Source organism: Varroa jacobsoni, unplaced genomic scaffold (genome assembly GCF_002532875.2).
Source record: "Varroa jacobsoni isolate VJ856 unplaced genomic scaffold, vjacob_1.0 scaffold_247, whole genome shotgun sequence".
Classification (NCBI taxonomy): Eukaryota; Metazoa; Arthropoda; class Arachnida; order Mesostigmata; family Varroidae; genus Varroa; species Varroa jacobsoni.
The window spans coordinates 36,022-49,909 of NW_019213149.1; the positions used below are offsets into that span (position 1 = coordinate 36,022).

General features: G+C 38.2%; 2 protein-coding genes and 1 long non-coding RNA gene across 3 annotated transcripts; all 3 read left to right on the top strand.

Annotated features, from left to right (window-relative positions):
• The first annotated feature begins 26 nt into the window (after positions 1–26).
• Positions 27–7,501, top strand: LOC111258566 (uncharacterized). The gene is made up of 5 exons (XM_022829951.2): positions 27–141; positions 860–1,030; positions 4,654–4,821; positions 5,101–5,331; positions 5,972–7,501. The coding sequence occupies exons 1-5, from the start codon at positions 70–72 to the stop codon at positions 6,002–6,004; spliced, it is 675 nt and encodes a 224-aa protein (XP_022685686.1). The 5' UTR covers positions 27–69; the 3' UTR covers positions 6,005–7,501.
• A 97-nt stretch (positions 7,502–7,598) lies between these two features.
• Positions 7,599–10,196, top strand: LOC147753756 (uncharacterized). Its single transcript, XR_015310194.1, has 3 exons — positions 7,599–7,961; positions 9,193–9,246; positions 9,814–10,196. It is a non-coding gene; the product is annotated as an uncharacterized LOC147753756 (long non-coding RNA).
• Positions 9,964–12,852, top strand: LOC111258567 (V-type proton ATPase 16 kDa proteolipid subunit c). Its single transcript, XM_022829952.2, has one exon. It carries the CDS (start codon positions 10,207–10,209, stop codon positions 10,687–10,689), a length of 483 nt encoding a protein of 160 aa, XP_022685687.1. The 5' UTR covers positions 9,964–10,206; the 3' UTR covers positions 10,690–12,852.
• The last annotated feature ends 1,036 nt before the right edge of the window (positions 12,853–13,888 follow it).

A 13,888-nucleotide genomic window follows, 5' to 3' on the forward strand; every position in this document is an offset into this window, starting at 1 on the left:
ACGGTAGCGATTCCCTGTGCTAAGGCAGAGATCAGCCTTCCTCGCCGATGTAAACAAACAGATTGACAAATGGCGGCCGCCAGTCGAGGAACCGAATGGACTACTTTTTTAGAGAAACTTCCTTTGGAGCGAGCTGAGAAGGTAGGTTCTCGCAAGCGCGCGCACTGAAGTAACTCCATTGACATGCGAGGTGTCAGTGACGCGTAATATCCGGCTATACCGTTAGGCACTACGTAGAAAATAAACCGTGATTATTTCGCTCTCGACATAGGTTGCACTGTCTGATAAACGACTAGTGCTTTTTTATCCGTCAAATATATCGACAAGTGGCGTCGTAAAGTCTGATCAAACTGGCGTAGAGCGGAAAAGATGGACCGGTGTGGTCTGAATAGAGAGGAAAAAGGACTAAGTTAATCTGTTCGCATTCAAGAACTTCAGTGCCTAAAAGAATCTTGAAATCGATCAATAGTTGGATTGTTATACTATCGGTGAGACACACCCCCTTTATTTATACAGTAAAGACTGGCCCGATATGTCAGGCTTTGTTGAACCGCTGAGGTGTGCCGCCGGTTAGGAACCTAGGCGATTATAATAACAACTCTGTTTCTTTTTGATAGAGGGAGGTTATATAATACCAAAGAAAATAAAATTGGTGATCTCATCTCTACATATGAATATTATCCAAATGAGAGCTAATTATTTTGCTGTGTACCTGCCATATTAACGATCCAAAATTTATTTAGCTTAGTTAGTGTCATACGTGACCTGAAAATTCAATCTAAGTTGGCTGTTAGTAATACCCTTACATCTAGTACCAAGAAAAACAACTCGCACAATTCGCATTTTTTAAATATTGCAGCTTCTAAATGAGTTGGGTGAAAGCCTATCAGGGGTTCAGACCCGGGGACCGCAAGCAGAACATTACAATGAGCTGACACCTGAAGATTTTGAGAGGGGTACTCGAGCACTAAGTGATCTTTTCAAGAACCTTTGCCTACCTTCGTCACCAACGAAGACGCCAACTTCGAACGTGAGTTTTTCCAAAAGCTCTTTTCTAAATATATACTCTCATCGTTTGATCACGATTGAATTTTTAGCAAGCGTCTGTCCAAAATGGGTATAGCGCACAAAGTAAATACTAAGAATGTTGTATATATGAAACAGATATAGTAAAGCCGTCATTTCTATTAAAAACAAAAAAAAAAAACAACTGCTTATTGAAAAGTAATATAAGTAATTTGCAAAAAAAGTTTAGTCATCATGTAGAAATATATCATGATGGAGAGGTACTTCATATCACATTTCTTAAACCAATGAATTTGTATAAGCAAAGTGTTTTACCTATGAACCTTTTCGTTAATAATGTTAGACATGAATTGAGACAAGGAATCTGGGTTTTATCAAACTGTGTAAGGTTGCAGGTTCTATGTACTTCAAATCATGCTTGGGTGTATCTATTTGGTTGCCGAACTAATTAGTTCTATACGTATTAAATAGATAACTAAGATAAATTTATTGAGGTTAAGATAAGGTTAAATTTGTGTACCGTTAGTGTATCTTAATGTATACAAAAGCTTTGCTTTATTATCCAAATAAACTGCAAGATAGCATAAACGAAGGAAAATTTTGCCGCACTAGGTCAGTACCTAAAGACATACTTCCAGACATCCAGGTTACGCCCATTGGGGGCACAGTACATCTTACGTTAATGGTCCAAGACAAACTCTTGCGGTCACTTGCCAGTATGGTCTGTTCCCAGCCAATACAACGAGATGTAGCATACATTAACAGCTGGCCTATTTAGTTAGCTGTCATGTCTTAAGCGAATCGAAAGCGGTTCCTTTGCTTGAGGGCCTCACTGCAGTAACTTTTCAGTATTTGGTACTGCACTTAAGGATTCTTGTTGGTTTGTCGGGCATAACAAGACGCTTGCCTCTGAATTGATTGCATTTATTGTAGTTTGACGTTGAATGCGTTCCTATGTAATATAGGTACAGATAATGCAAAGCCAAGTTTGTTTCTCATAAGAGATTTCGAGTTTGTGCACTTCAAGTAGATTAAACTGGTAACAGACTAATCGGAAGTTCATTTCAATACGTAGTGTGTAATGGATTAAGATTGAAAGGTCACAACGTACGAATTTTTTAAGCTAAGTTCGATAAGCTTGTTGTTAGGTGCACGTAAAAGCAAATCGACTGTTTTTAACAAAAAAAGTGGAGAACCTTTGCCAGTTCCGAGGCTTCGCCTAATTTCTAAGAGACAAAGTCCGATTGCTTGACGTCTTGTGTGAGCAACCATTGGTCTAAGTCCAGGCAATAATGATGATAGTTATTATTATTATCTTCGTGAAGCATTGTCCTCAATTATAGAAGCGGTACGTGGCTATTGGATCTTGTACAGGAAATCAGACAAGAAAGCCTTGGCCAATAACTGAACCTCTCTATGACGTAAATGTTGTCTACTCAAGTACGTAACAAATGTATCTATGTATATATATATGACGTCTGTTGTAGTGGAACGATTTACATACAAGTGCTACACCAATGTTATCCTTCATTTTCAGTAATTCAACCTGGACGTTCTTCCATTTTCTGCAGGGTTCTCCAGGGCTTGCAATACCAATTGTAACGACTTCAAGTAATGTTTTGTGCTGTGTATGCGTTGGACATGAAAGCTGATTCTTTGCTTTCATTTCAAACTAGCTATTCACGGTTAATTTGTGTGACGTAGCTAATCTCAAGCGTTATACACGGCCCCAATTAGTTTAACCATGTCGTTTTTATATTTATCCAATTCCTGAATCTTTTTTGCGCGTACTTTGCATAATTTTAAACAAATCTGATATTGCATGGACGGTATGGTCGATATATTATTTTTAGTTTCAAAGACAACAGTATCTGGTGTCTAGAACTGATCTGATTTGGAGATATCAAGGGCGACTGATTATGTTGTGCCGTTTTAAAGCTTGCTGCTTTTAATTACCTTTGAGGAACTCATTTTTACAGGAACATTTTTAAGTGCGTTTTAATTTTGACAAATACTCGCTAATAGATTCTTGGATTATTATTTTGCGGACTGAGCGCGTTAAGAATCGCTAAGCAAAATATGAATAAATAAATCAGTAAATGCAAGTTTTCTCCACGAATATGTGTTTTATTATGTACAATAAATCTTCTTTATTACAATAATTACTAAATATGCAGTTTCAAGTGGACTGAAGCGACTGGTAGTGCGTTTGCTTGACTTTCAGATATGTTCATGCCAATGATAACTTCTGTTGAAACAGTATTAGCAAACGCTTCGGACGACACACGATTCAACCAAACGTAAAATGACGCCGTTCTAGAAATCAGTGTATTAATATTATAACAAAGCGTCTCTGTGAAATATAGTTTAGATTTCCAGTAATCTTGGGTTTGTCATTATCTGTACAATCTATTATAATGTTCAATTATCTCTGACTCGTTGACGTAGCATCGATTATTAGATTTGTTTTAGTGTGACCTCTGTTTTATAATGCCCAGTAGTGGATATAACTCAGTATGTATTTTACCTGTACAGGACCCGTGTACGACACGTTCGTAACTAACCCAAGGGTATGTTGTGATCATATTGAGTTGGTGTTAAGATCTTTCGATATCAAATTCGGGAGTCATCAGTCAGTATTTTTCTCTTGACATAAAGTACAAATCGAATCTACTGGTTAGTGTGATTTATCAAGTTTTTAGCATCGAATATTTATATATCCGATTTGAGCAACATGCTTTAGCGCAAACATTATTGCCGTATAAACCACTATATAACGATTCTAATCTCAGAGTTTTATGGACGCATTTTACTCTGCAAATAATAAAAAGAGGTAAATAGATTTTATATTCGAACAAATCAACAAAATAATAGAAACAAAACACAGTACTGTCATTGAGTAGTGTAGTAAAAAAGTTTTGACATTAGTTAGTTAATCTTAAAGACGCGAAACTTGAAACACTTAAAAGGAAAACGAAAACGAAGCATCCCAATGGCATTACTTGTGGCTTGTTATTTGAGTCATAAGTGCTACAAACTGGGTCACAAGGCGAAAACACTCAATAGGTGGATACTACAAAATCATACACAGACGCGTATTCTAATAGTCCTCCCACGGGACTGGAGTTGCCTCTTGTAGAGTCCCCAGGTTTGTATTTTACTTTACCAAAATTGTCTACTGTTAAGATGAAACGGAACTTCAATGAACTACGTCTTCTCTATATCATTACCATTTGGTCGAAATATAGTTGGAATGACTTTTCTTAATTTTTATTAATCATTACAAATAAATACGCTGTGTTGGCAGGCATCGTAATTTGGTTTACTGTAAGGCGGTCGTTTTTTTTGATGAAATACGGCTTTATTAGATAAATTTGTTTGTGCCTATAATATATTAAAAGACCTATCCAATTTTTTTGAATTTCCGCGCATATTTTGCGAGAGAAACCTAGATAAATTAGGTTAGCTGAAAAATATCAGAACCCCAGCTACTTTTACAGCTCCTTATCGCTCTCCAGATTCCCTATCATTTAACGTTGGCCAAATAAGCAGTTTGGCTAATAAAATGCTGATGTAAGGTATCGAAAATTTAGCTTTTTAATTGCCCTTCCTCCTTATTTGTCCTAGGGTGACGGCAACGGCTTGCTATCAGTATCTATGGAACGCCTCTCGAGTCCATACAAAGAAAAACTTCGACAAGTGGTGCTTCGTCATGAAGAAAGGCTGCGGCTGAGGTTCCTGAGAGAAGGCTCTCTGCCTCAACGCGCTCTGGCGCACTTCGATTGGGAAGCAGAGGTGAATAGTTTGGTATACTGATGTAATGGCATTCACATACTTCCTAACGTGAAGATAAGATTGCGCTCTCAAGGGTGCCACAGCTAACACCTGTTTGTCTGGATCGATTATACAGTCCAATATTACTAAGCAGCATGGCGAAAAGTGCGTACATTGCTTTAGAATATCACAATTATTTTCTATATCTTTACGTCGTTACTAATCCTTCGTTGCGTATATTTGGCTTGTTGTCTGTATGTTTATTTTTATTGATCAACCATTGATTGGCGTGACGCTTAGGTGGTCGTTGCAAGCAGCGCGTTGTCCTCGCAGGAAACGCCTCTCGTTCGTCTTTCGCTAGGTTTTCTAGGTCCCGACGGAGAATCTGTTCGAAATGTCACACTGGAGATGCAGAGTCGTCAACTTGATCGAACGATCGAAGAACTCGAAGCCTGTATTGAAGGGCGACTACCACTCGATGTCTCGGGCGGAACCCTAAAGAACTCTGAAATCGGATATGCAAATGGAGAGGTTCAACCTACTGACGATTAATAATAAAAACAATAATAGTACTATATTAATTGGTTCAATTGCACGATCAATAAACCAACGCCGAACAAAGCATAACGAAAAATATGCTGAAACATTCATTCGTTGTATAGACATAATGTTCAGTGTTTCCGAAAATTGACGCTTGAGCATGACCAATATGACCAATATATAACAACAGTATATATATATTTGATTTTCGGCACGAGTTACTTCGATTGGTATCAAAATTTTGACAAGATTTTTCGTAGCTGGCCCACACAATGTAACGTTGCAAAAAGTCGGGCAGGTGCGTGTGAGTAAAGCCATTGCAATTTGCCTCTATTTGACTCCTTAGGTCTATATCTGTGTCAATACTATTCTTTAATATAACATTCAAAAGTCACATAAAACTAAATAACTCATGTTAGAAGAAATTGACAAAAAAAATTGTAGAAATATATCGAATACTTCAACCAATATTTTGTTTGGAGGATGTCTAAAATGTCTGGTCAAATCTGGTTGAAGGTGATGCTCATTAGTGTGTGCCCATTAGTATCAAAAACGTTAATTTATACCATCTACTTATTTTCTTCTGTCTCGGTTTGTTCTGTGTTCTTTTTTTCTTTTAACGATAAATTAGCTTATCGTGGCACTCACCTATGAACGCAATTAACTTACGTATTCGAAAGTCAAGAATAACCATGGAAGCCTTCCTTCGAGTGGCATTCTGCACACCACAGGAGATACGGTTCTGCCATTGCATTCAGTGGCTGGTACACGGGTGCAAACCGTTCCAACGAACAACGATAACAAGCAGAATGAGTGCATCGGTATCAGATAAGAGATAACAGAAATCAAAAAAGCAACACTATGAAAACATTAATTTGGTTTGCAATTCTACATATTAAGGTTTTACACATGTGTGTGGGGTGGCGTGATGGGTCAGAAAATATACGGTAACATCGTAAGCGGACTTGGGCTGGGCCTGTAACGTAAATGTTATATCTATCGAAGTTAGCCAGTGCTTTGATATGTTTTGGAGACGCATTGTCGCAAAGGTTGAGCAGCCACACAACCAAATGAATAGTAGTGCGAATGCTTATTATTCACATTGACGATTGATAATGATGCAATAATACTACAACAATATTACAAACGATTCCACTGCGTAAGCTGACGCTGATAGTGAAATCGGGCCGGACAGCGTACCTGGGATTAAATGAAGCATGCAGTAGAAAAGTATTAGTTGGCTCGCTGTACCCATCACTGGTAACACAGTCTCTCATGTGTTAACGTAGTGAAGAGATAAGCCTAGGCTATAAAGGAGTAGAAAAACAATTACTTCGAACGTATACAGAGATATATACAGAGTCGGCACGTGAATCATATGAAAGAATGCGTATTTCGTATCGCCCTTACGTCGTATAATAATACTGCGCGATGAACAAGTAACAAACAGAAAGCAATGTTTTTTTTTTTTTATAGAGTTCGAGCCGTTGGCAATTGTTGGATTAAATTTGCGGGTGAAAAAAATAGAACAAGTTATCCATCGATTAGCGTAAGTGAAGTCCAACATTCGGCGTCTGACGGCCTCGATGTCTATCTATTCTAACAAAGACACTATTATCATCTAGGTTTTGGCGTTAACAGGTGTCAGTTGGTCACGTGGAGTCAACAAGAAGATATGGCTTATTTAAACAGAAAAATTAGCTGTCTAGATGCGGTGTGGGTACAATGCTTTGACACAACCATTCTAATAACAGGTGAACCGTACGCCAATATTCAGTCTCTAGCAGTACAACTGTACTATTAGCAGTAAAAGCAAATAAGCTTAGTATATGATATAAAGTAGTATATTATATGAATGAAAACAAGGGCATTGCCGTACCTAGATAACAATATATTATGGAAATATATACACTATTACTATTTTCTACTGAAAGATAGTAATACGAATCGCAGCAATATAGATAGCTAACAATAGATTGTTAACGTGGACCATGTCCATACTTGATGCGATCGACTTTTATTTACATTTTGATACACCATTATGTTTTGTACAGCACAGACAAGAAGGCCTGAAAGAAACATAAAAAAAAATAGTGAGTGTTATAAATGATATGTAGGATCATTCCACCCTGTAAAGGAATAAAAAAGATATTTTTCATTATCACTTGGTGTTTTTATTTTATAAAGAAATCATAATAACTTTGCATGTAAAAACATAAATCCTGCTAGCTTACTGACTGTACGTGAAGCTGGAGATTATAGAAGCTATTCGGTTTGAGCGTTGTTCTCATGCTTTAGGTACTAAATGTCGGCGAGGGAGTTATTAGAATTTTTTTTAATAGAGTATTTTTTAAAGGGATCGAGTACCGCTGCCGACTTAATGCAATTAAATGATAAGCTGTGTATTTTAAAAACTACGCTGTATTTACTAAAGCTCTTACACCTAGCTTTGTTATTCTTTATAAATTTTCTTTCGCATAGAAAATTGAAATCGTGGTTTTGCCGTCAGTTGTTTCCATTATATAATAGATTAAGTTATTGCAAAAAAAAACGAATTTGATGAAGTGATGTTCCTCGAAATGAGTGCATGTATTCTGGTAGTTTGCTATTCAGTTTTTCAGGTATGTGTCACGCTTATTTTTTTGTGTTAACAGCAAGTTCATAGCCTCTACTGCTTATTCGTAACTGCCTAGCCCATAATAGACGACTAAGAAAAATGTTTCTAGTTTCTGAGTGTCCTGTGAATGCAAACAGTAACGTCGTTATGAACCACAAATGCACCTTGTTTCACTCTAATTAAAAAGTAATATATAATTACTAGTATCGAACTATTTATAATATTTAGTTTAAATTGTAATCTTATTCAAATGTGTCGGAAATTCAGAAACGTCTCCAAAACACAAAAAAATCTGCCACTTATACTGCTTGTCCAGTGGCACCTACCGTCACATAATTAAGAGGAACTGAAGAAACCAAGCATAAAAGTTCCCTTGCCAGTGTGAGACAGATTCAAGGCGTAGAAATAACACGTGGTACGAACTATCTAATGTCAATAGACGTAGCTTTTCATTCACTTCTAGAATTAATAGTCAGCATAAAGTAAATATTTTTTTAATTTCGAAAATAGAATTTTCCATCCTAAGTTAAAATCGCACAGATAAAAAAAAATTTAAACCATGACAAAAAACTAATAACTTACAAATCACGCAGCTTATGACTCGCTGTTCGGTTTCTGTCAGCTAGAGACAAAGCAAGCAAGTCTTACCTGACATTTATCCTTCTTAATGTGATTGAAATAATGTCACTGCTGCTTCCATGCTTTTATTTAGATCGTAGAATCTCTTTGCAGAACTTACTAACGGACATGAACGATATTGTGGAAACAGTTGACAACTTACATCAAAAATATACCCGGAAAACAGACTTATTTTGCATTTATCTCAAATGCGGCCGAGCTTACATCGAATTAATTATAAGCAATTTAGTTTAATTATTAACTTAAAAAAAGGATTTATTATTACTAAATCCCTAAACTTTTAAGTGTTTTATTTAGGTTATGACCTTTAAATTATAGTTGGCTAAAAAGTAAACTTTGAATCGTTATTTGACCGTTTCTTCCGTGAGAAACGTCATGAGTAAACTTTAATCTGACTCAGAAAAGAGTAGGTAAGCTTTTTTTGAGTTGGAATAAATTTTACTCGTATGAGCATACTGAGACGGAGTCAAACTGATTCGTTTACTTTCACCTGATGTGTTTATATTTATTTTCACAAACATGAATCTCCGAAAATGATTTTTGTGTATCGTTAGTATCTTAAGGCATTTCACTTTTCTGCGCTCCCTGCATTCCAGTTTCACGTGACCAACTGCTCGAATCAACGGATAATCAAGGAATGATTATAATAAGTAGGCAAACCCCTTCTGCTTTTTCTACACCCTATACTGAGCTCGTATACACTAGCAGTTATATTCTGATTTCAGTTCGACCCATTTAGGATCGAACTAAACTGAATTGGAAGAGGATGTTTTCTGCAGTCGTGTATATCATGTTTAATTTAAAATTTGCAACCTGCAGCTCCATCGAACCACAACTAGCGTGACGTCACGGAGGCGGTGGCCAATGAGGGTCGCGACGTCGCGTAAAATTGGATCCAAGTCACATTTCTTGAGCATTCGGCTTTTAAAAAAGTGGCCCTCAAAGGGACACTTTACGCGTGACTAGGTGGTCTCAGACTGCTTGACCAATCACTACTTCAGTGTGTTCAGCGTATGCTGAAAGACGGCTTTTTGGTGACGTGTACCTGTCATCTTTGAATTTGGCGCGTAACTAGATTTAAGGGGATACTTGTGGGGAGCGGGAGTAAAAATTAGTGATTGCGATTTGTTACATTTTTTTTTCCCAGTTTCTTGAGATAATTGCCAGCCTATGTGCATCATCTGATTATTAAAAGTCCCTCTGATCTACTTGATCAGCCGCTGGCGAGCCATTGGGCGAGGATGCAGAGTCAAAATTGGCGCGCGGCTGTCCCCTGTCGCCAGTATGCTACGCCAGTCTGCGGTAACCAATCAGCGAGCGACAGTCACGTGAAAACACGGCCATTGCTGAGGACCGACTTGGCTCAACGACGAGTGTCACTTACTCTGTGCAGAGCCTGGTGGACGTCGCAGCGGTAGTGCAGCAAGGAGCAGAGGCAGTTTGAGTGCTACATCTCTACAAGCCACCATTTACAACACAACAGTGTTCTTCTGGTTCGTATTGCCCAGCACGTTTGCTCATCCGGCGATTTTGAGCATATTAGTCGTTAACATCCCTTCACTGCAGCGTATTTGTAGCCGGTACAAAGGCTCCAACCAAACTTAATCGTCATGTCGGCAGAAAATCTAATCCCCGACTATTCCCCATTCTTTGGTGTGATGGGGGCCACAGCCGCCATGGTGTTCTCTTCGTTGGGCGCAGCGTACGGTACTGCCAAGTCAGGCACGGGTATCGCCGCAATGTCTGTCATGCGACCAGAGTTGATCATGAAATCGCTCATTCCCGTTATCATGGCAGGTATTATCGCCATCTACGGGCTCGTCGTGGCTGTACTCATTTCGTCTGGCATCAGCTCGCCTTACAAGTTGATTAAGTCATACCTGCACCTTGGCGCTGGCCTTTCTGTTGGCCTTTCAGGTCTGGCTGCCGGTTTCGCGATTGGTATTGTTGGTGATGCTGGGGTGCGTGGCACAGCACAACAACCCCGCCTCTTCGTAGGAATGATCCTTATTCTTATATTCGCTGAGGTACTAGGTCTTTACGGCCTGATTGTAGCCCTGATCATGTTCTCGAAGGCATCGGGTATTGCTTAAACAACAACAGCCGAAAATCATCACCACCAATAACGACTCGTATCTCTACCAAATATCACCATCGCATCTAAACATCGCATCTATAATATCAGCAAGCGTAGAGGGACAGAACGAGAAATCAAGGAGAGTAGGTGTAGTTAATGGCCTCCGAGTGTCAGCCAGCTCTCGCAGACACAAACGAACAATTATAGTAATAGCCATGAGCAGGCAGCGTGGTAGACAGGATATTGAGTACACCGTGATGGGTCGAATTAGCAAAAAGGAAGCAATAGAACAAAAGACTTAAGAAACAAGACCAAGCCATAAGATGAAATAGCACCGAAACCAATATAAGGACGTCTCCCGACTCAACAGCAAATGGGTGACCAGCGTGGCAGGTTACTCGGGATGGAAGAAAGCACTAACCTTATAGAAAGGAAGACGACGAAGACCTCGGAGGAGCTGCAACACACTGCAGCAGCAGGCGAGATGACGATGATCGGCGAACTTCGGAGAAGTATCCAATATATCTGAGATCGCACATTTACAACTTATTGACAATAGAAAGAAAAATCATAATGTGACGTAGAAGAACCTAATAACCGTATCCCTCCCCTATTTCTGCCCGAGTTCATTGGGCAGAGGCCTTGTTTTTGCTAAATTAGTTTCTATACAAGTGACATATATGCATATATACGATGAAAAGTGATGGAAATACGGATTAGTTTTACCATAAATTATAGGACGTAAGAGAGGTGAGGTTGACTCTATATATATGCCACATATAGAAAAATGCAAAATATACAATTGACTCCCTGCTCGTTGAATCAATTCCATATTTCTCGTTGAAGCATACAAATTCTTCTGTATATTATCATATCCAGCTTGGAGCTTTTTATTAAAGATCGAATAATTAACGCGACTGAACTAAACCGACTTTTGTGTACCCCCTGTACCTAGAGCAGGTGTCTCAAGCTATATGCCTATATCAAGCTCGCCACTGCACCAAACCACTATCAGCAGTGTTAGGCTTAACGGGCCCATTAGGGGTCTTCGGGGGAGCTCGGACCCCTGGAACACATTAAGTGAGGGGCTTCGAACGTATGGTGGCGTTTGGAACGCGTGCGTGTGATGTAAAATGACCGCGTATAGTCAACGAACGATTCGTTGGACTCGACTGGATTGATGGCAGACGGAATGTTCCACTTACATAAGTGTAATAGTAATAACATAATTATGATGACGATATAGAAACAGTTAATTTCGAACTCAATAGAAGTCATCTGCGTAACACATTGTGCGATACGGCTTGTATTTGAGCCGATTAAATTTTTCAGCTAAGAAAATTTGCAACGGACAGTATGTGAATGTTGATATTATTCCTATAGGTAGAACAATAGCACATATATATAGAAAAAGATAATATGTCATATAAACATACACAGCAAAATTAGCAGCTAACTGACTAGCACGAATCCAATGTGAAGAATTACAGCAACAAAAAATTTTTAAAAAAAAAAGTCCATCACCTTGAAAGCAAAGAAAATTTTTCTAGATAATAATTACAACCGTGATGTTGACAATGATAATATTGATTGAATAGGAAACTGTTAAGGTGATACAATATTGAGAAAAGAAATGATGGCGATGCTGACGGTGGAGATGACAATGATGAAGACCGCTATTACTTGGGTTGAAAAACACGACAGCGCAAGCGGAAGAAAAAGTAAGAAAAAACAGGATAGGTTAAGGATAGTAATAATAACATTATTACAAGAATATTTGCAAAGGTAAAGGAAGGAAAGGGGGCTTAAATTTTTGGAACAGGCAGAGGCTGGTTTAGTGCAAACAAGTGGATAGAGTAAATAATATTGATGATGAGTTAGGTGGGACTATGGGAAGTTAAAAGGAAAAAATTTCGGATAGTTATTCTATTTGGGCAGACCAGACGAAGTCGTCTCTTTGCAGTGCGCGGTCTAGCGACAACAGCAGTAGTTGGTACGGCAACAGTAATAACAACACGAATCGAAAGCGCGCTGCTGTATTATGAACCGCAGTTGGGTAAACGTGCATAAGAACTAAATGCGGTATACTTAAGTGAAAATGATTTGAAATGTTACTGTACAGTTTTACGTTTGTTGTATTGTGAATGCATGAATAAAACCAATATGATTTTAATCGAAATGTTACGTATGTTATTCTTTTTTATAATATTTACTATCATGAAACGTGTATGTAAAAAGACCTGGTATATGAATTAGTGGGATTTCAAGAATTGTCCATAGATTATATTTTTGTCATAATATTCTAGTGACAAAAATATAACTAGAAAAAAAGTATGAAGAGTAATAAAAAATCAACATCTATGGTATAATCAACGTCTTATTGCATCGATAATTACATTTAGGATAGAAATCAAACGGGTTAAGTTTTCATCCATATTAGAGGTGCTCTCCCATTAGGAGGACTACTAAGTTGGCTCTAGTGTAAAATACAGCTCAACTGTTCATTTATACGAATAGAGCATATAATTAGTAATTGCGGCCAACATTAGACGATGCATCTAGATTCTATGGAGGTGTTAGATTTTGTTACCTAGTCACAAATGATTATGAATAGGAGGTAACCAATATATCGTAAACGGTATTCTAAATTGTGTTCGAGCAACTACATATCTATGAAGTATTTCATAGATATCATTACGCAAGTAAATCATCTATCACTTTTCTCTAATGTAATTATATAGTTTTTCATTTTGTTCATTTAAACATAGTCAATTATATTTAGTTTTTCAAGCGTGTATATCGTGAGATGCGTCAATTTCCTCTCAGCTTCATAGCATTGGTCTCTCAAGTGCGACGAATAAATCGCAAACCTTCACCTTTTTTCCAAAAAAAAAAAAAGTAAAACTAAGAAAAAAAGTAGAGCACCACATAATTTTGGTTTGTCTACTGCTAAGCACTTCTTTTGTATTCTGCTGTTGGTAGATAAGACAAGTTGCTGTGCGGTAGTGGATGCAAGAACCTGGTGATGCCGCGTAGTTTTACGATATCGACTAGATTGACGGATCGACGGCCGGCCAATACAGACGAATGAACGAGTGCTTTGTAACTGTTGGGAAGCAGATGATTCCAGTGCTAGCGTCACATGACCATAACCCTTACAAAAGAACGTGTGAGCGTTGCAGTACGACGATGGCGACGGTCAAAGCGACAGGCCC